General features: G+C 37.7%; 1 protein-coding gene across 1 annotated transcript; it reads left to right on the top strand.

The window, feature by feature from the left end:
- Positions 1–158: 158 nt before the first annotated feature.
- Positions 159–21,884, top strand: LOC122347931 (myotubularin-related protein 10-like). Its single transcript, XM_043243177.1, has 16 exons — positions 159–191; positions 788–848; positions 7,763–7,899; positions 8,900–8,972; positions 10,917–11,059; positions 14,359–14,452; positions 15,320–15,467; positions 15,910–15,997; positions 16,274–16,362; positions 16,609–16,739; positions 17,362–17,431; positions 17,625–17,695; positions 17,864–18,036; positions 18,160–18,330; positions 18,412–18,600; positions 19,501–21,884. Exons 1-16 carry the CDS (start codon positions 159–161, stop codon positions 20,101–20,103), a joined length of 2,274 nt encoding a protein of 757 aa, XP_043099112.1. The 3' UTR covers positions 20,104–21,884.
- The last annotated feature ends 1,221 nt before the right edge of the window (positions 21,885–23,105 follow it).

The following is a 23,105-nucleotide window of genomic DNA, read 5'->3' as shown; positions in this document are numbered from 1 at the left end:
ATGCCGTTTTCACTTCAGATGTTGTCATTATCGTCCTATTAAATGATGTTCTCTACAGTAAACAAACGAAACCGACTTTTAAGTCTTATCTTCCCTCCACTTCAGATGAAGTGAGAAACTAGCATGCTAACGACTATGTGGCTAAAGACAAAATCGTCATGCTTATTTACTATTCTGCACTTGTTGCTATGGTAAGAAAGCCCCATTATGTTTCCCGACATCTGGACAGCTAATCTCATACTTAAGACTTGCTTTGATAGCGGTATCCTCCGTAACTCAGGTGTTCAGCTGTTCACTGTGCTTACTTTGTTAATGACTTTTAGCAAAAATGCCCACAGCTTAATTACTTCGTATTTAGACGTGTAGGGTAAGAATGGAGCTTGATGCCCCTCATTGCAAGAACCGTGCAAGTACTTTCAGCTTGTAGCATGTTCAGATAGAAATGTAACATGTGCAGGATGTTGATGCACATCAGTCAATGTGTTACTAATGGAAATAAATAGAATAACACGATGTCTGGCCCGAACATCTATCTCATGCGAAGTTTTTTGAATGATAGGAATTAGTGTGTCAAACTCCTCATTGACAAATAGGCGCTTTTTGATCATTTATTCTGATTTACAAATGTTGATATTCAGAACAAATGGCAAGCTGAAGAAGAGCATAGCCACTTATTAAATGAGATTTTGTGCCATGTGGGCAGAGGAAAAATGTAAGCATAAATTCTACTTTGACTTGCATACTTGAAAGGTTAAGTGATTTTGGTGTTCTTTAATCTTTTACGCAGACTGATCTGAAGAGGAGTCCTCAACTGCCCATCAAGAAACTAGAAGCGAAACTTCTACCAGGTAAGAAAGAAAAAGGTGAATCAGCTCTTTTGGTAAACGACTCTTTAACTGTCGCAGGGTTGGGTGGGGTGGCTTAATAGCTGAAGATTTGGTCTTGAAACTGATTATTTGCTTTCAACCCATTTTGGCCTGTTTCGCAAAGATGGTTTTAGTGGTTAGAGTTACGTTTAGATAAGTCAGAGTTACGTTGAGCAAACTCTGGCTTTTCAGGTTCACGAAAACGAAGTTGTTTTTTTACTTGTATTCATCACCATGATAAGATCAGCTGTGATCAAAGCCACGCGTATCTGAAGCAGTAAAGTCACTGCTTTGCATTTCTTCCTCCAAAATTAAAGCAATTAACAGTTAATGCGATTAAGAAGAGCACAGCCTTTCATTATTCATAATTTAAGCGAAACATAAATACATGCATATAAGCCTTAGAATATAAAAATGCTTTAAATTAGTCGATTTGTATGTTTGTTAATCTCCTTGTGAACCTACATAAATTATTCATTAAATAAATTCAGTTGATTCACTGTCATTAATAAAGTCAGGAGTTTTCTTTTCAGCTTTTCTCACAAATGCGTTTTAAATTCAACAATCATTTATTCTTCAGCAGAGGTGTGATTTGGCGTGAATCGAACTTCATGTTTAGTGTGATTTGGCTATTCATTGCTTGAAGTTTGAGAAATCTGAACTGACTGAGAATGTTTATTCTGCTCATTCTAAGCCAGTTTTGGATTTGTTTGGTTTAGTGCTTCTAAATCTATTCAGAGTTTGTTGAACCAGCTTAGCGTAGCAGACCACTGAATAGGCTGATTCATGAACTGCGATTGTTCTTTCAGTAAACTGTATAGCAATTTACTTCATCGCATCGAGTGTCTGCTAAATGAAAACCGTTGTAATTTTTAATAATTTTGTGTTTCTGCTGGTTCTTCTGTCCCTTCCTGTTCATTCTGCCCACATTTTGGTACATTGTCAATTAGCAGAAGGTCAGTCTGTGTCAGTTAGTTTCCATGGCGATCGGTTGTCTTTTGCCCTTTTCTCTGTTTCGCCATTGCATCACCAATCAGCTTCTGCTATTGTGAGGAGTGAACATTTGGCAGGAGAGAAGTGTGTGTGTAATACTGAGAGAGAAATGAAACAGAAATGATTTGGCATTTTGAGTGATCAGTTGAACATGATATTCACAGAAGTCCTTCCTGTATGCGGAACAGTATCTTTCCAACCCGTTTCCTGCACTCCTGTGCAGCCTCTGAATTTTTAATGCGTGGCCTTGCATGAAGAGTCTGTGATCAGCCTTGGTTTGTTATGTTAGGGTTTTGATGCCAGCTGTAGTGTTTACAGAGGGCCGATGATGCCCTAGCTTCTCTAGACAGCATTTTAATGGCACACTTCCTTAACTGGTCATTGTAAATCATTCTTTGGTGTAAATCTAAGAAAGTATTTTTTTACATATTCTCTATTATGTTTTACCGAACATGTATGTCTTTCATTCATCTGTGGAATAAGAAAAGAGACTTTGTTAGAAATGTAGTAGTTGCTGTTCGAAACTACTTAAATCACCATAAATGTATCATAAGTGGACATTATATCTTATCCACTATATTTCATGTGTTCTGAATCAGTATGATAGATTCGAGTTAAAAACAAAATCTGCACTACAATGTGAAGACCAGATTTGCAACTTTATGCACTTTTAGAGTGCATCTTCAAAAAGCCATCAGTGTGATCTGAAGACTCATTTAAAAACGATGTTTTCAAGTGCTTCCAGATTACTGTAGATTTAGCCTCATACCAGTTTTGTGAGTTGGATCAGCTGGTTCATTAAAAGAGCTAATTCTAAGAGTGATTTAATTACAAAAATTTGATTCAGAAGACTTAAAACAAAACCTATAAATGTTTCGTCTTTTCTTTTGTTTCTGACTTTTTAAAGCTTTGAAATGTCTTTTATTTTTGTAATTGCTTGGAAAAGAGCGATCAGTGCATGGTGCAAAGCTGTTCCTTTAATTCAGCTTAATGCGGAATGGAACAATTTGTTGCTGATATGGCAACATTGAGAAATGTGCTTTTTTTTTTTTTTTTTTTTTTTTACTAACATTTAAATGCGTTTAGCAGATGCATTATCCAAATGAGCACAGTAAGTGCTTTGGCAAGTGACAGTTTAAGCAAAGTTAAATCAATTGAAAAAAAAAAATAGAATAGAAAGTGTTAGTGTTACTTTCATTTCTTGAAAATGGCGAAAGACTCCGCTGCTCAGATTGAATTCAGCAGGAGAGGACAGTGAAGGTAAAGGTGAGCAAAAGTGATTTTGTGTCTCTTAGCTTCTGTAACACGCAGAAGTAGTTTAGGCACAGAGCTGGAGGTTGATCTGTAGGCAAAGCATCAGACTGATAAATTGATAGCTGCTTGTTTTGCTCAGCTAGCTTTAACGCACTCAAGTTTGCTCGACGTCTGCTAAATCAGTATCAGGATGACGTCTGTGGGACTTAGATTCCATCCCATCGTGGTTTTTAAAATTGTAATCTTGCTGTTCCTGTATGTCTTATAATTGCCACTGCCAAGCACATTAGTATTGGGTGTGTACCCATCTACCTTTAATCCTAATGTCCTGGTTCCTCTAAATGAAGGCCTCGTGTTCTGACAGGTCACGCTCAACCTCACAGTCTTCTGTGAGGCTTTGCCTTCTATTCTGTCTTACCTTTCTAACCCATGCAACAACCCCAAAACAACACGTGATCGGCTCCACCTCTGTGATGGCAGAGGTTTTATTGCTTCGGGATAGTTGCTCTGTTCCTAGAAGTGTTGGGAACACACTGAAAGCGACTACAGTGTCGTAGTGTCTGGGAAGGACTCTGCGTTTAGGCGTTCACTCCTTATAATTAAGCCGCGTAACATGGACCTTCCCTGTTTCCAAAATAGATGTGCTGTGCATTTTAGTTCCTCATCTGAAATTAAAACAAAACCTCCTTTGTCACTAAGTTTTGTGGACTGGTGATAGTAGGGTGGCATATGGTGTGGTCAAGTCACTGCTTTTACAACAGTACTGCATCCAGTTTTTTTGTTTTAAAGAAGGTAATTACTTTTAAGGAGGTGGCATTTAAATATATTACAAAAGCTTTTAATATGCAATAAATACATTTCAAAAAATAAATAAGACAATATTTTTAATAAAAACAAACAAACTTTTGACCAGTAATGTATCTTGTCACAGTCAAAATGGATGTAATGTTTGCAGTGCACATACAATACAATAATGAATTAATTAATAAATTGTTTAATACACTTTAATTAAAATTCAGTTGCATTTTAAGTTAAATTGAAAAAATATTCACAGCACTTTTAGCATCACTTCATAACGTATACAGTATGAAAAATAGATATTTAGTATTTTTAAAATAAACTGTTAGTGAGCATTAGATAGTAATCAAAAGTAATTTGTGCAAAAAGGATGCTTAATTCACTACACTTAAAAGGTCTGTTGGCTTTCTGTGTTTACAGACATGTAAAGAAAATAGACTCACGGTCCATCTTAGTCATTTTCTAAGGATTGTTTTAGTTCTGCATGTGGTGACATTTTAGTAGAATGTATCCATTCAGATTGACCTCCTACTTGACTGCTCCATTTAAATCTCTCCACCGCTCCACACACACACACACACACACACACAGGCTCATTGGTGCCTAGTCATCTCAACAAAACATGCCCGTTGTCTCATGAACGGTGTTCTTTTACAAACCCACGCTCACACATTCCCTCTCTCTCTCTCTCTCTCTGTCTCTCTCTGTCAGTGACTCTGTTTGGCCTCTTGTTATCATGTTTCTCTGATCCATTTTTACGTGTAACTTTTGCAGCACAATGCAACAAGAGAGAATTCCTGTGCCGAACTTGATCCGACCTTCAGAACGGTTGCTTGCCGTATTCAGCATCTTCTCTCCCTGCTTTAGCCACTGACACCATTCTAACCTTACATTTTTAACTGTACTATAATTGCTGTCCACATTCAAAGCTAAGAAAAGAAACGCAACCAAAGTGTACTAATAAAACATGCCAGCCACCGAAACCATTTCTAACAGGATGTAAACACAGGAAGCCTGATCACATGATCATACCTAAATATTTGATGCTGTTATTTTTAGGTGCAGACTGTCCTTAACTTGTCATGGGTCATTTAATCAGGTAGTTTTAATGTCAAATGTGTATTATTAATGCCATATATATGACGTGTACTCTCATGTCAAACCGTTTGACGATGGATATACTGTGATCAAGCAATTGCACTAATATTTAGTTTGTGGTCGGATTAAAAGAAATAATTATTAAAGTTGTCCCTTATGCTCAACAAGACTGCATTGATTTGATAAGAAGTACGAAACGTATTACTGAACGAATTTTAAAGTAGTTTTGTTTTCAGCTTCAATACATTTTAAAATGGAATAATACGCTGATGTGATGCACAAACATTTAGTATTATTATTTTCATCAGTGTTTACAATAGTGGTGCTGATTCATATTTTTTAAGAACTGAGATGCATTTAATCAAGCTTTTTGATAAATTGTTTAATGAAATAAAAAATTTTGCATTTGCAAATGTCTTGACTTTTAATGAATAATGCATCCTTGCTGGAAAAAAACAAACACAAAAAAGCATTAGTGTCTTTAAAAAATGTTAGTGTATATGATAATCTCGTAATATAAATGACTATGCAAATTGTGCAGTGGTATGTTACTTTATCAACTGATCTGCAGTGGCTGTTTATTGATTAGTTTGTAAACGAGTTTTTCAGTGTGGCATTGTTTGGCTGCAATCATAGCGCATCTGCCAAACTACCATCTGCATTTCCTTCTCATTCCTTCTGCTGTTTACTGGTAGATCAGAGAGGACGAGCTGCTGCTTAATCCCTGTAGAGAAGCACGTTGATACGTAGTCATGGCCATTTTACAGGCCAGGCTGCATGCAGAGCAGAAAAGGAAGTTGTTTAAAATTTGCGAGCAGGCGTGGGTGATGTGTGCGACGATTTAGTAAAAGAGAAGATGGCTAATAGAGATTATGGGCCTTCATGCTGAGGTCTTAAAATTAGCCGTAAAACCTTAAATACAGATTAAATAATGTTGCCGTAAAATAAAGATTAAAGTTAAGTTTTTAAATTTAAACAGGGTTACCAGTGACTTAAATCATTATCAGATTAACCTAAATATATCTAATGGATAAAGTAGTTATCGGTGCTGTTGATGTTGATTACTCTGCTTTCTCCAGAATCCCGCTGCTCAGATTCGAAGCAGGTGTAGTCATTAATTGTCTTGAAAATCAGCTGTCTGACCTTACCGTTTTGACGTTTATTGAAGCATTCAGCAGTATTGCGCCTGAGATGCAATTGCTCTCACGGGGGCCCAACCTCCATCTTGGCTAGTTTGCACCCTGCCCTGCTGTAACCCCTGAAACGGGCCCCAGCTGTGAGACGAACACCCCTCACCGAGCTCACACTCAGAGCGCTCACAGCTGGAATCTGTGTTTTCTTCTCCCTCACTCTTCCTCTCAGCAACTTGATTATTCTACTCCAATATACACAAATCTCTGTTCATTTTAGGCTCTTAATGTGTCTGGATGATCTTTAGAGCGGAGAGAGGAAGTGCTATGTTTAGAAAGAAGCAGAATGTGGGTTTCTTTATTTCCATCTGTGTGCCTTAAGAGACGGAAGTAGAGCTGTCGGTCAAAGCCAACAATTATAAAAACCGTGTGTGTGTATTAGAAATGTGCAATTTAACTACTCGAGCTTTTTTCCATTAAATAGTTTGTTTACATATAATAATTTAATAAACATTTTCACATTTTTCACTAAAAAAGTAACGTTCATTGGTTTTTAGTTTTGTTTGAAATTTATTTGGTCAAAATTGTAGTATTGGCCATTTATTAAATCTACAATAATGTAATTATCATGTCTGCCAGATTAAATATTTGTACATAGATTATTACTGTCATCCCAATTATGCCTGTTCACCCCAAGAATGATAAAATATATAAATATAGATAACTATATTTGCATCCACAAGAATGTTCTGTCAGCATGGCATGGCATTCTGTTTATTATATAAGCCGCTCTGCAGTTATGTCATCTGCCGCTTTAAATGCTAAAGCTCTTTAAAGTTGGAAGCATTCAGACTCAGCTGTCAATGTTTTTATTGTTGCTTTGCTGGGGAAAAAAATCTGAAACCTTTTTTTTGTAATTTTCTAGTTATCATTACAGTTATCGTCCTTGGGGCAATGTCTTTTAGAATAACATTAGATCAATTCTATAAATGGAAGAGCTCAGTATAAACCCTGGATTCACTGGCACAAGTATTATTAGTACAAGCAAAATGTCTCTGTGACCAACTGGTACACCTGACTTTGAACTCGTGCTCTTTTACTGTGTAAAAAAAAAAAAAAAAAAAAAAAAGAAGCAAACGTTCAGGTCTTTCTGCATGCATGTGCACACTCTGTACATGGTAAAGGTTTATGTGTCTGTCGGTCAGCACAACAGGACATTTCTTTTAATAGGGCATCATTTTTCTGCCAACATGAAAGGACAGTCTCAGGAGAGGGCTTTCCCTGCAAAGCCGTTAGAAAGGGGCTCAAGTCTGTGAAACCTAAGTTGGTCAGCAGTCCAGAAGTTGCTGCTGAAGTAATAAGAAACTGCTGCTGTACTGTGGAGGAGCGTTCATTTCTGTTTGGTTCTTAAAGTTGTTGTTGTTAGCAAAGAAGTATGGACACATGTTTGGAGAGGACAACAGAATAAAACGAATCAATAATTTATGTTAAATATAAGTGCCAACTTTTTTTTTTTTTAATGTATGTTAATATTATGAGTTAAAATTTCAGCAAGTCATGCATTGCTTAGCTGATTGTATTTTTCCTTCCTCTGAATTTCACTTCCCTATTCCCTCTTTACAGGTGAAATAGTTGTTAACGAGGCAAACTTTGTAAGGAAGTGCATCGGTGCAGAGAGCTGCCAGGATGACCTCTGGGGGAAACTTGTGTGCACTAACTTCAAAGTGTCCTTCATTGCCCATAATTCCTTGCCACAACAGGTAAGCAGAACAGAACAGCCGCACCGGAGTCAGTACATTGACTGCGGCAATAAGCAGTGATGGAAACACAAAACATGCTTATTATACGTTTATTATACAACTTTTTATTATGTGGAGTCACAACTTTAAAGTAGAGAAATAAAAAATAAGCAAGTTTTTATAATTTTTCATTTAAAGAATTGCTGACTTGAACATTTTAGATAGCAGAAAATACATGTATGAATTTTATTTTTTCTCGCGTCGTGCCTTTTTCGTTTTTAGAGTGCAATGGAAATAACTAACCTTCTACCCAAGAAACTTTTCTATACATTAAAAAAAAAAAATCTCTGAATGTAGGCGTATTGTAAACCTATGCCTACAGTGCCGAATTGTAATCTGTATATGCATTATAAATTGAAGATTAATCTACATATCTGATAAAAATAAATCAATAGATTGGTTGACCTGTTGCACTATAATTTGAATTTATTTATTTATAACTGGGCATGACGATGTTTTGGTAGCGCCACAGTGTATTGAGAAAAGCAGTCCTGCATTACGTGTGTGAACATATAGGTGAAATAGATTGAAATCTTTTATATTGCTGTCATGACTATACTTCCTGGCAGACTGGTTAAATGGGTTATAAGGAGGGAAATAAGTTTCAGACCCTGTCTTTAAGACCGAGTCACACAAAAGAATCCAAAGTTCTTTTCCAGAGCAGTGAAGTCTGCTACACATATTAACTTATATAGTCACCCCGTCCTGTTAAGCAGCTCTCAAGTTAAATAAGTTAAACATGTTAATAATCTCCCTCAGTCAACATATGATCAGCTGATTTACTTAGGAAAGCAGGTAAATTATTAAAGTCCTTCAAAGTTTGTGCAGGTCACCATTACACCGGTTCATACACAGGCCAGCGAGAGCTCATGAGGTTATCTCTACTGGATAACATCAACAAAAAGATTCAAAGCAAATAAATGAAAAATGAGCCCTTTTTTTTTTCTTTTATTGTTTACAGAGATTCCAGTGCACCCACCGCCTCTTGGGTGAGCACGATATCCCGCTGGCTTGTGTGGAGCAGGTAGTAACAGGTAATTCAACAGCACATAAACACACTCCACCGAGCTTCCCAACACCTGCAGACCACCTGTTCTTTGCTGCCGTTTTCTACAATCAGTCGAATCACTATCGAAGAGCATCTTAGCACGTAAGCTCTAGTCTCTGCACGTTACAATAAATAATATGACTCGACTGTACAACCTCATAACTACCGGATCCTCCCACACAACGTTATCAGATCAGTTCATAATCAACTTATGCAATATTCTCTCAAAAAGATTTAGTGTAATTATAGATGTGATTCCTCTGATAGCTAATTTGGTTTGGTTAAATAGAGGCGTCGATCCAGAGGTTTTCCATAGATGCCCTGGCTGCGTGAGATAAATTCCTGGGGCTCCTCAGACCTAGTTTGAGTAACACTGCTCCGTGAAACTCCAACCATGCTTTTACGCTTTTAATAGCCTAAATAGAAATATTTGGAGGCGTCTGACTGTCAGACCCTACGCAGCTTTTTATAGAACGTCCGCTCGTGTTTTTATCCCTGTCGTTCTCCTGTCTGCTCTACTTCAAAATCTTTTTCGTAACTTTTAACTGTTTCTTTGTTTTTCTCCATCTCTTCTTTTTTTGACTGTATCCCAACAGTTTAATCTATATTTCTCTGTCTGTTCCCCTTTTTCCTTTGCGTAAACTGCTGCTGCATTTGTGTTAACATAACAAAAAGGATCACGCGCCCTAGATGACTGACTGTAACCCCGTTGGCTTGGACTTTTCCACGAGTGATGCGGTCAATTGTGACAGCGTAGCGTAGCTGCAGAACCTGTTTGGGTGGCTGCTTTTAGCATAGCAGTAGATGAGCTCATCCAGCCAGACTGCAGCCTGAGCCTGGCCGCGATTAATCTTGTTTGTGTTAGATCCTTGCACTCCCCTCATTGCTGACTTAGCCCCCCAAGTGTTGAATTGCTGTGCTGAACAGATAGAGCATGAAGCCTGCTTCTTTTCCCCTTTTTTTTTTTTTTTTTTTTTTACTCCGTCTGTGTGGCTTTAACAAAAGACCTTTTATAAGAGATTCAAGCTTAGAAAAAACACTCTTCGTGCTCTTTGTGGCTTCAATCTATCAGTAAGACAAGCTTAGTGACCCCTGGACTCTGGGATAGTGGCGTTAAAGGCTGTCTATGTTGTATTATGTACAGGACCGAAAGCTCCAACAAACCAACTGCTCATATTTGTTCTTTCCTTTTTTATATTTGATGTCACATGCAAGAGTAGGCTTCTTGCTTTTTATTTACGTAGATTAATTGCATTTTAGCAGCACAATTGGGCCTTCAATCAGTTTGCTTTTAAAGCATTTATTATTATTATAAATGAAATAATTAATTTTGTATATTATTAATAAGCATTAACATTAACAAAAATATATATACTTTCATGAAAATTGATGCTTTAATAAATGTTAACAAAATCTTATATTATCATAGTTTCTTTACATATGCCATTTTGATTAAAGCGATCTTTTTTCATATGATATTGCTATAAACTAGTTCTGCTAATATAAAGTCAATGTGAACATTTCTTCACTAAGCTCACTTGGGGAGGAACTCATTCTGTGGTAAAGATAAGGTGTCATGTTCTTTAAAACTGCAATTGCAAAAAAAACAGAACATGTGGTATTAATTAGCACTTCTGTATTCATTGGTAGTTACTTTAGAAAAGAGAAGTTATTTCACTATCTGTATTACGTTAAAAATAAGCATGATTTCTTGTGCCTTCTGATTATTTGACTGAATATTATGTAATAGAGATTATACTCTGTTGCTTACTGGCACGTGTAGAATCCAATATTGAGATTAGTAAACTTGGTAGTAAGCACCAATGACACGTAATACTGCGATGTTCGTGCAAGTCTCCCTCTTGCCAAATCCCAATCCCAATTCTGCTATCAAAATCTAACTTTGTGTTTGTTTGTTTTTGTTCTATAGTGAATGACGTTAAGGGGAAGCAGAAGATTTTAGGTTCTAATCAGAAGCTGAAATTTAACCCTACCGAGCTTATCCTCTACTGCAAAGACTTCCGCATCATCCGATTCCGCTTTGATGAAGCCGGGCCCGAGAGTGCTAAAAAGGTACTAAGCACACATTAAAATAATAACCTTGCGGCCCCTTACACCCAAACACACACCCACACATGCTCACACACCTCCGCGTTCCAGGTGCTTTTGGATTAGTCTGAGAGAGGATTAAGAACTAATGGGTTTGACTGAAGCCCCCAGCTGAAGTCTGGGCATTTTTTTTGTTTGTTTTTTTTCCCTGAATTAAAAACAAGTGCAAGAAATTCCTGCATATTATTGGTTTCTCTCCTGGAATGAAGTGGAATTATGAATTCTATTAATTTTAGTATGTGTTCTGTCTTTTTGGGAATGCATTTTTATGTTAATTTATTGCACGTTATTTTGTCAGTGTCCTACTTAAGTTAAAATCCATTCCTAGAAATGTAGGCCTGTGGTGTTTCAGGAAGTCTCCTCTCTTCTTGTCTCCCCTCTCTTATTGAGAGGTTGTAGGATGATGGGATTATAGTTTGTCTTTTTACCTAGACAGCCCTGCTTTCATCCACGTTTTCTGTCTGGAGGATACTGATCCCGCTGCAGACCTGTAATGACGGATTTGTCTCTTTCTGCTATACCCCCCTCATACACATGAGACTCAAACAAGTGACTTGTGTAGATTTTTACACAAAGAGCATGTAGATTCAAATTTGAAATTACCTGGGAATGTTCATATGAGTTATTTAATTTGTAATTAGGCAATTTTATCAATTTTTTCTCTTTACTGACTTCTGAAATTTTTTTATCCTGGCTATTTTCTTGCAAAAAAAAAAAGTTTGTCAGTTATTTACGTTATAATTTGAAAACTAGAAAGATTTTTGTTTGTCCCCAAGGCAAATCGTAGTTTTACAGTCATTTATTTTTATTTTTAACCCCTTACCCTTTTACTTTTATTTAGCAAGGACATATTAAATTGCTCAAAAAATTACTGTAAAGACTTTTATAATGTTACAAAATATTTCTGATAATAATAAAAATATTATTTCAACTTCAAAGAATCTTGAATAAATTATCAATTTAAAATGTATTTAAGTAGAAAAAACAAACAAACTGTGAATTGTAAGATTTCACACAGTTTTTTACGTTTTTAAAAAACATTAACATTTTACTAAACCCAAATGTTTGAATGGTAGTATAAATTGTAATATTAGTTTCATTTTTTTTTTCATTATTTTCAGACTCCCATTTGAGTTTTAGATTTTCTAAGTCTTTGACAGAAAGGATAATCAGATGTTTTAGAAGTCACTATGTTCTAAAGTTTTCTTAATCTTTAATGTTAGTTGTATATTTTTCTTTTTCTTTTCCAATGATAGACTTAAAAGGCCAAAAAACGCACAGCAATAAAGCATATTGAAGCATTTTGAAAGTTCCCACCAAAACCATCAGAGGCTCTCTGCCTCATAAAGTAAAGCATGTTCTGTTGAGGAATGTCTCTCCCTCCCGTTATACATCTGCGCCATAAAGCAGATAAAAAGAGCTCTTTATACAAGCTGATCTGATCATACCATGAACTCCGAGCTCTGTGACTCACACCGGCCTACAAACTTATCCTGTTGCTTCACAACAGCTGCTGTTGCCTGGCAACATGGAACTTTGTGTAAAACGAACATTCCACATTGTGTTCCTGTCAGAAAGAGGAGAACGGCCTCCTGTTCATCATTCCTGCAGTGTAACGAGCCCTGATTGGCCATTCCTATAGCATGACTCAGAGCCAGATGAATGGTTTCCACAGCATCTTTGGAATGGTTGTTAGTCATCATTTATTAGTCACTAGAACCTCAAAGGCTGCACTGAGAGCTGTTTATGTCTTTGAAAGAGGAAAAGGGAGTTTTCCTTTCGGTAATGGAGGAAAAACTGTGAGGAAGCTGAGCTTTTCACCTGCAGTTACCCACTAAAAACAGGGCCCAAGCTCCAGTGGGAATAACTAAAGGTATAGAAGGAGTAAAGTAAATGGGGAGGAAGAAAAAGAGGTGCCAGGGTTCAGCTCTAAACAGTCTGCCAGCTCCCGAGAATGTGTGAAGGAAGGGGGGGGAGAGGGGCAAGAAAAGCACCACAAAAAGCAAGAGGAACAAAAAGCTCTTTGAGCTCGGCTCTCACTTTCTGAGCTCTTAGCAAACAAGCGCATTTATCCTGAAGTTCCGTTCCAGAGCTTGCCTGATGCTTTTGTTCCTCAGTGCCAGTGAAGGCTAAACTTACGAAGCTTACGTGAAGGGCAAGTAGAGTGCGTTTCCTTGACAGCCGTTGCAACGCGCGCAATGCTTTTTCTGCTGCTAGTATTATAGAGGAGTCAAAGAAATTTTCTAGGCAGGCAGTTTTCTAGGCATCTCAGCTCTGATTGGACTAAAAAGGCAGAACACCTTTATTGTGTGTTTCTCAATTTTAGTGTAGACTACGTTAATTTGCGAGAGGAATTAATGCAAAGGCATTAATGAAAATAGGGTAATTTTATAATAACCAGTTGGAGATTACAGAGCTGCTTTTCAGTTCACATGCTTAATGTGTCATCAGTCTTTATACAGTCGTCATTGTTGGCACTTTTGTACCTACTAGTACAGGTTTTTCTTCTTTAGAGTTTCCTACAGTAGTCTCCATTTTTAAATCACTGCTGGAATAAGTATGTTTTTGTCCTTTTACACTACAAGCCTTAAAATGTTTGATTGAGGGCTCCTTACACAGAATGCATTTTTGAAAATGCATTTTTTAAATGCAGTGCAGTGGAATAAAAAAAAATAATTAAAAGTGAACTCGGATGCCATGTTTTTAGACACAAGCTCAATGTTCAGAATACTAATAGTGTCGTAAAGGTGAAAGTCCAGCCTGGCTTGAGCTCTGAGCATAGTGCTGTTGAATATTTCCATGCATGGATCCAACAGCTATGCCAAGAAAAACTCTTCTGAATGAATAAACAGGGGAACTGACCAACAGGTGTTGCAGGAAAAGAGATAAAAGAAAGAGAAATTCCCAAACTTGACCGTGTATATCAACCAGTGCAGGATCCTACTAACTGAAGCACTTTAAGTGGTGTTTTCCAGCACACTGTGGCAGAAATATTTATTAGGTATGCATAATTTCAGGCTAATTTTTTCAAATCCCTTTTTAAAAGATTAGAGATGCACATGTCCCATTTGTAATGGCGTGTTCTGAATTTGGTCAATTAGCTTAGAAACATTTTGTTAGTAAATGTCAACAGTTTTATTGTGAGACGAAAGAAGGAATTTGTTGTAATGACGTTTCACTTCTGTTTTCTGAGGAAATCACAGTGAATAAGCAAAGGTCATTTTGTGTTAGTCATCATGGGAATGTATGATGTGCTTTTGCAGGTTTGCCTGGCCATCGCTCATTACTCCCACCCTGCTGACCCACAGCTACTCTTTGGCTTTGAATATGTTGGAAAGCGATACCATGGATCAACAGGTAGGAAAACACTGATGTGGCCGTGGCAGCAAATTATTTGTGCTGTTTCCACAAGAGCTGCCAAATCGAGTTAAGCTATCCATACATTCAGTTTCACTGCAAGTCAAGACATGAGAAGACTTTCCTGGGAATGCAGAATGCTCGTGTTAAGAATAGCATGGCCTATAATAAGATTTATATGGCTGCTGTTTTTGGGTTGCATTGTAACATTGTAGTTTTAAGACATGACCGAATGTAACCTGATAATGGTCAGATGAGCATATGTGACCACCGGTAATGCAAACCTAATGCAGTCTTTTAGGGTAAACCGATGTAAAAAAAAAAAAAAATATGATCTAAAGAGGGCTGTTTTACTATCATTACTATCAAGGTCTGGAATCTACACATTTCTAAAATGTCATTCTCACCAGGGCTACATATGATCAAAAATAAAATTTAAAATTGAGAAATATTATTACAATTTAAAGTAACTGTTTTAATTAGGGATGCACCAAAATGAAAATTGTTGTTTTATTGTCAACATTTTTTTATTAAATGTAGTATTATTAGGGTTGGTTTCATGTAGTCATATCGCTAGCCTGTGATATCACCAAAAAACAATATTGCTGTGTGTAATAATAATAATAGACCGCCTAATAATAATAATAATAGCTTTATAAATTAATAGGAGAATGAGCCTAATATCCTTATGACTATAGACAAAGACAACTGGTATTAGTATTGTGTATCTATGATAGTCAGATATATTGTTGTCTATCGGGACGCAACCCTAATTATTATAATCTAATAAGAAAAATCCTATTATTCACCCATCCTGTTGCTATCCCTGTGCTGCTGTTTAAGCATGTGCACATATGGTTTGTTCAGGTGAGCGGGTGAACGGTGTTGACCCTGGTGGGGGGCTGCAGACCCCTCTTTTCGACTGCTCCTCAGACTGGGACAGAGAGATCAAGCGTACTGGTGCCTCCGAATGGAGGGTGTGTACCATAAATCAAGGCTATTTCATCTCACCCAGGTGAGTTTACATGTAAATTGTGGTCTGTTTTGCAAACAGCTTGAATTATAAGCTTCTTACTCTGAAGATCGTTGCTGCATGACTCATAACCTTCATGTAGCGAGTGAATATGACAGAAACACGGCTATGTATGAGTATGTGCAGTACAAAAGTCTATTGTTAAATGGATCTTGAATTAGTCATCGTAATAAATCTCCTGTGAAAATGAGGATAACTGATTAAATTGTGAGCCGTTCACATAAATCTGCTCAGACAGACAGGAATGTTGTCCTTTCTGTAGTAATCCTCTGGAATGAAAGCACTGATCTCACTGATCCACACACAGTTCACTAACAGGTCATTGTGTTTATAATATCGGCACAAACAAGCATCACATATTTGATCGTGCTTCAGTGTCAGTAGCCATTTATGTGAAATGAATTTTTTTTTCTGTTGTTTGCAGTCTCCCAGAGTTCTTTGTGGTTCCGGTATCTCTTGCAGATCAGGATCTAAAGCAGTACGCCTGCTGTTTTTACTCCCAACGCATCCCGGTGAGTGCCTTTTACCAGACTGGATTATTAGTTTTGGAGTGAGAGGAGAGGAAATCTACAAATCACTTTTATTACCCCAGTCTGTTTTGTCTTTGTCAGAGAAAGTCATCAGTTAGTGTCTTGGTTAGTAGTCTTATTCAGTCTCTAATGGTCATGCATGGTAGACTGATGTGTACTTAATAGTTGTGAGTCAACCATGTATGTCAACATATGTTGGCTAATGTGTGATATTTGTAGAGTATTTTTATATTTGTGTATTTACCCTTTGATTTGTAGTTGTGGTGCTGGAATCACTCCAGTGGGAGCGCACTGGTCCGCATGTCTAACTTCAGTGACCCGCAACAGCAGAGGAAGGTGGAGCAGCGGTAAGAAAGAGAGAATTACAGGCCAATTAAGAGATTTCGTTTGACCACTGTTTTAAGGAGAAATTAAGCAGTGATTGTAATGTTAAGGGAAAGTAGATTGGCTTTAGTATATATTATTAAATGTTGTGATTGTGTTTGTTTGCTCATCTCAGAGCATTTGGCAACATGAGCTCAGTAGGGTTGCCAGATCTAACAATGCAGGCAGTAATTTTCAGAAAATGTGGTTAAATGCTCTGTGTTCTGCAGGATTTCCAGTGCCATCACTAAGAGCCACCCCCTCCGCAGTGATGTCTTCAAGTCGGATTTGGACAAAAACCTCCCGAACATCCAGGATATTCAGGCTGCTCTGTTGAAACTGAGGCAGATTTGTGTTATAGGTAATCAACAGCCTGCTGGATAAGACTTTAACTCCTTAAGGAAATCCTTACCAGGCATAATCATTTTAACATTTTTGGTTATTCCAAGAATCCCACGCTGTGTTTCCTGGTGCCATTTAAAAACATGTTAGTTGGAAATACAGTTTTTAAACTCTTCACTCTGAGAATTAAAATCTGTAAAATAATCCAAATGATCTAATATGACTTGTGGGAAGTCATCTGTTTGTTGACTTGCATTTTGTATTAAGATCCTGTTACAAGTTGACAATTATAAATACAGCTGTAGACAGGGTCTAAAATGTTTTGAGCTTCTTCTTTTTCGACAATTTCCAGAGGATTGCTTTCATAGTGCCAATATATTGAGCCAAAACACACATATTACAATGAAAATTGGCATTTCCCCACTTGCTTATAAGCAGAGTAATGGCTTCGTTTGTTCAATTATGTGCCACACTTGGAGCTCCTGTGCAATCTACAGTGTAACAAGATAAGAGGAGAGGGTCTAGAAGAAATCTAAGCTCAAGTGGTCACACAGGAGGTGCATTTAAAAAGTCTCAGTACAAGGAGGAAATGACATCTCTCATGGCTCTAATGCATCCTCTATATTTATATGCATAAGCAGATTCCTTTGAGGAGTCTGAAGAGAAGTGGCTGTCATCCTTGGAGAGCTCAAGATGGATGGAGTATGTCAGGTATGATTAAGACACTTAGTAGTCACCAAACAGCATATTTGATGTCTCAGCTTGTGCCAGAAGTTATTGCGTGCCAAAAATGTTGGCAACAGACATATGTTTCTGTTTGTGCATTCTCAGGTGTTTATTTAGAAATCAACAAATCTGTCTGTAGAGCACTTTTAAGATCGGTGTGGTGTGCATTTTTTTACAGGACGTTTCTGCGGCATGCAGTAGAGGTAGTCTATATGTTGGAGAGCAGACATGTGTCCGTCATACTCCTAGGTAAAAAAAAAAAAAAAAAAAAAAAAAAAAAAAAACATTCCTAAGCAAACTATTCCTTTAATTGTTCTGCTATCTGTTATAGACCAATTTGATATGTGAAATGTGACATCTTGTAAATACTATGTGAAATGATTAATGATCTCCTTTATTCTGTATGTGTGTGCACAGAGAAAGAGGATCGGGACCTGAGTTGTGTGATTTCCTGTCTAGTGCAGTTGATGTGTGATCCTCACTGCAGAAGTCTGCACGGCTTCCAGGGTCTGATCCAGAAGGAGTGGGTAATGGCTGGGCATCGTTTCCTCGATCGTTGCAACCATCTCAAGAAGAACGACAAAGAGGAGGTAGTACAGCTTATAGCCGTTGGATTACAGTATGTTGTTTGCTCATTTATGATGTATACATGTTGCCCACTTCTTTCAAATATGCGAAGGTTTTATGTTGTTCGTATTGTTTTCTCTCTGCAGTCTCCTGTGTTCCTGCTGTTCCTGGACTGTGTGTGGCAGCTGTGGAATCAGTACCCAGCAGCCTTTGAGTTCACTGAGGTGTACCTGACGGTGCTCGGGGATAGTATGTGGGTCCCCGTCTTCAGCACCTTCCTTTTTAACTGCCCCCGACAAAGAGCGGAGCACAGCAGGGTTAGATGCTTTAAGTTCTTTTTGTTGACATCTCCGTTTCTATATCTTTCTGCCTCTCATATCTGTCTCTCATTTCTTCAGGATTTTGCAAGCAGTAAGAGTATTCACCTGGGACAGGACCAGGCTCTGCGCTTTCCTCCAGTGTGGGACTGGTCTCAACAGTTCAGTCTTAAAGATCAGACTCTTTTTAATAATCCCCTGTATGTGGGCAAGATCGCCACCTGTGTGCAGAACGGCACAGTGAAGACATTCACACACCGGCGCAGCAAGGTGAGCTCTTTATCCCTGCTAGTCTGGATACAGTAGACTTTGTTGTCTCTAAGGTAATACCATTTAACAACAAAATATAACAGGGCTTAAAAAATGAGCAGAAACGGTATTTTGCCTTATTCCTGAATTCCGATGTATTATTACTAGCATCTGACTAGTAATTTATTGGCCGATATGAGCCTGTTACAGATAAATTGGTATCAGCGAATACGTCACCGATGTGAACTGCACGGGTCTTCTGCGCATCACTGCAAATGATCGCAGCAGTCAGTGCTTGTGTTTGTATCAGCTGCGCCGCGTCCCAGAACTCATGCTTGTCTCATCGTGATCACTCATGCTTACACAGGACATTTTGTCAGTAATGTCACAGATTGAAAAGTTAGTATCTTTCAGCAGTCCAATAGATGGCAGTGCGGTGGTGGCTCGAATCTGTTGAATGGCGAATTAGCACTGCGTTTTCACCTAAGTGGTGAGATGCAAAAACAATTCTGTACTGTATAGCACGGAATTTCATGTAATCTGTTTAAAAAACATTTTCTTTGCCTATGATAGTGATAATAAAGTTCAGCGTTTACTTCAACCGAAAAGCTTAGACACAGTCAATACAACATTATGTTTTATAAATTTTGGCTAAATGTGTTAATCAAAAGAAAAAACTTTATAGACATTAAAGTTGTTGCTTTGTTTGAGCGAGAAAAAACATGGCTACCATTGTGACTGCTATGATGAATTTAAAGCCAAGCGCAGGCACATTTTTCTTGGCCGTACTACTTAAATTCAACATTTCTTAACTGCAAAATTCTATTATGTAATGGAATGATAAAATAACGTTGTTAACCGGTTAATGGCCGGATAAAAAGATAATGATGGTTTTTAATTTATTGTTGGCTTCTTCCTCAGAAAAACTACAGCTCCACGCTGCGGGGTCTGCCCACTGCTTTGCGGAACGGCTCTCTCGGTCCGAACGACACCCTGGCTCGCCGGAACTCCCTCGTGCTGCGTCTGCGTTCTGATTTATCTCAGTTGCGGGAGCAGCAGGAGACCATCATCGGAGGCAGCCGTTCGGGACTTTTCTCTCGTCCTGTCGACCTACAGGGCCTGCTGCTCCCCCAGCTCCTCCCATCTCACCTCTCCGTCTGGAAGCTCTGCTTCCTGCGCTGGGTTCCCGAGGCACAGATTACTCAGGGCGGCCCCGTCACCGCCTTCCACAAGCTCTCGGTGCTCACAGACGAGATCGAAATGCTCCAGAACCAGTTGAAGCAGTACCAAGGAGCAGCGGGTACCCCTTACAACCTGCACGCAGAGCATAGCAAAATGTACTTTAAGGCGACTTCGACTCCTCACCAGTCCCCTGCTCCTCCAGAGTACCTCAGCTCCTCGTTCCCATTCTCTCCTGTGGGCAACCTGTGTCGCCCCGGGATCCTGGGGACTCCTCTTAGCAAGTTCCTCAACGGAGCCAAGATCTGGCTCTCCACGGAGACACTGGCTAATGAGACGATTTGAGGGCAGACGACTGGGATAGGACTGTGAGGTCACACAAAGATGAAGATCTAAGGCCTGAAGATCTCCTCACTTCCCGTATTTAGGTCTCATTTAAAATGTGCAGGCTTGAGGTACTGGCAGTCACCTGGACACTTTTATTCAGTCTGTTAAACAGTGTCTGTCAGTGAGGATTTGTTTTTGCACATGATAAAATATAAAGCTCCAATCGCACATTTTTCTGACTTAGGATTGTTTGGATGGGTTTTACACTGCCTGTGTAGACTTCTCTCTTCGTGTTAAAATATTTGGTGGGTTTTTGTGTGGAGCTTGTGGCATTAGTTGGAAAGGAAATAGAACTGGTAACACTTTATATTAAGGTTCAGTTTGTTAACATAAGTTAATGCGTTAGGGATCACGAACTAACAATAAACTATTTTACGGCTAATATAAAATTTCCATGTGCATACACACTAACATTCAGAGGTTTATGGTCAGTTCGTTTTCTGCTTTAATGTTAAAAGTGAATTTTCAGCAGTCCTTGACTCTAGTCATCAGTGTCACATGATCCTTTAGAAATCATTCTGATATGCCGATTTGATTCTCAAAAAGCATTTATCATCCTTTGTTCATAATGCATTTACTGATATTAATTTATAAAAACGTAAAAATTACAGTGCGTGTTCAAATAACATTTCCGTTTTGATACCTAATGCATTAATTTATGTGACAAATCAAACTTTATTATATAGTCTTTTTGTAGAACTATAACTTAAATCTATGGTATAAAATGTGCATATATTTTATCTTTTAATCCTAAAATAGTTTAAGATTTCTCGAAACCTTCTGGTAAGGTCTAACCGTAGTTAGCTGTATTAAAATCAATAACCAAAATTGTGAAACTTGATCTGGGAATTGACAGGGTTTAGCAGTGGAAACCCTATAACTGTGCACATATGGGTGCCTCTCAGGCCGGCTGGACTCCGGTCTGTGAGACCCGGCGCTTTCTAAAGCACAGCATGGCTGTTCGAAGATGACTGACAGCTGCTTAAGCCAATCAGCTGGTTGATTGGATTTGCGTTGCAGTCAGTGTCTCGAACGGCATCTGAGTTTCAGATTAGACATTATCCTTTGAGAAAGTTGTGCTAATGCACCTGTGAACTTTTGCTTTCATTTGGAGTTACTTTACTAGCGTGACGTCTTGGTTTGATATGTAGCTTTTTTTTTTTTTATTATAGATTTTTATTATGGTTGGGGACTTTTCTTTCGATTTATATTCTTTGACTTGTTTTTCCTAGAACTGGTACTCACCCTTTACCCCCGATACCCTTTAAGTAGTCTGAAGTAATGCACAGTATGTGTGTAGTTTACCACTAACGCTGTCTGGAGTATGAAAACTGTGTGTTTTGTAACAGCACGGTTTGATTTGTCAAACAGCACTGATATTTATTCAGTTATGCAAAGAAACTAAAACAGGGATATTGTACAAATCCTCTGTGCCTTGTTGTGGGCCCTGATTGCGGTGTACCTGTTCCTTTTTTTTCCTCTCTGGATATTAAAAGCTACAAAACACATCACAGGACTTTTCCCTTTGGTGTGTGTGAATGGAACGACTCTTGACTAATTCCAAAGCTTGGTGTGGAAGTTATTTAGATGTACCCGGTTGGTCAGTTGTGTCTGTGTAGAGGGTCAAAAAAGGGTCTTAATTTTAGGTTTGTTTGCGAGCTCAGGGGGAGCCTTGTGAGGCAATATGCAAAATTTGGCTCTTCAGATTTTCATGCAAATAAAGAGAATTGCCACCTGAATGGAGAACTGCCTTTTTTGTTCCTGAGGACATTAAATATGACTTTCTAATAGTTTTGCTAGGTTAGAAACCGGTAAAAGCTTTCTTTAATCTGAGGTTAACATTCTCAGAACAGCTGAAACTAGATTTGACCAAAGTAAGGAAACATTACAGAGCAATAAAGTCAACAGTAATGCCCTCTTCTGTCTGCTTAGTGTTATGAATAACTCGACTCAAGTGTATATACATTAGTATAGTATTTTTTTTTTTTCATTTAGTAAACAAAAGTAAATCACAAAATGTTAATGAATTTGTATTTCATTAGATGCATTTATTGAAAGTTACAACAGCCCCAAAAAGTATTTTATACACGATAAATAATAAAATCATTCACATACTAAAAAAAACAAGTAACCATTATTTTAACCCCAATGTGGCATTCCCCACAATTAGGCTAGTTAGGTTTTAATATACTTTGTCAAAGAAAATAAAATTAGGAATGTAGTTTACTAGTGATTTTAATGAAAGATTAATTTAATATATTACTCCCAGTTCTTTTCAGGGTGATCTGTGAAGAGCTTTTCCTCCCTTTTCACAAATAAATTACATAATTACAGAACAAATGTAAATTGTGATCAGTTACAGTTACTGAAAAAAATAGTGTAAATTAAAGTTACTCATGAAAATGGTAACGATTACACAACGATTTCTTCACACAAACCCACATAGATTGAATTTCTTTCATAAATTGCAGTGACTGCTCTACAACATTTCGTACACAACATAGCTATTTCTTTATAGCTTTCCATTTCATATTTGAGTTTATATACGTTTATTTTTTTTTAATTAACTGTTAAATGAGTTTGCGGCACAATTATGCAAGATTTAAAAAAAATAAAATAAAAGTTTCATAGCTATTAAACTTAACCTCAGAATGATCTCAAAGTACTAAAGCCTGATTTTGTGATGGCTGTGTTGTATCGCTTGATTCAAGTGACAGTAAGGTTAACCCTACCTGGTTTACATGTTTGAAAATGATTAATAGTTGAACACATTGGAAATTTTGCAAAGTAATCCGTTATTATATTACTTTAAATAAAGTAACTGAAATAAACTACTTATTACATTTTAGATAACTTGTAATCCGTTATATTTCCATAGTACCCTTCCCAGCACCACTCACAAGAATTTTTAGAGTAAACAATATATTTTTATTGTTCAAAGAGTTAATAGTGCAGCTGTT

This window comes from Puntigrus tetrazona, chromosome 7 (genome assembly GCF_018831695.1).
Source record: "Puntigrus tetrazona isolate hp1 chromosome 7, ASM1883169v1, whole genome shotgun sequence".
In the NCBI taxonomy this organism is placed as follows: domain Eukaryota; kingdom Metazoa; phylum Chordata; class Actinopteri; order Cypriniformes; family Cyprinidae; genus Puntigrus; species Puntigrus tetrazona.
The sequence above is the reverse complement of the archived record's forward strand: the minus strand, read 5'-3'. Positions and strand labels throughout refer to the sequence as shown.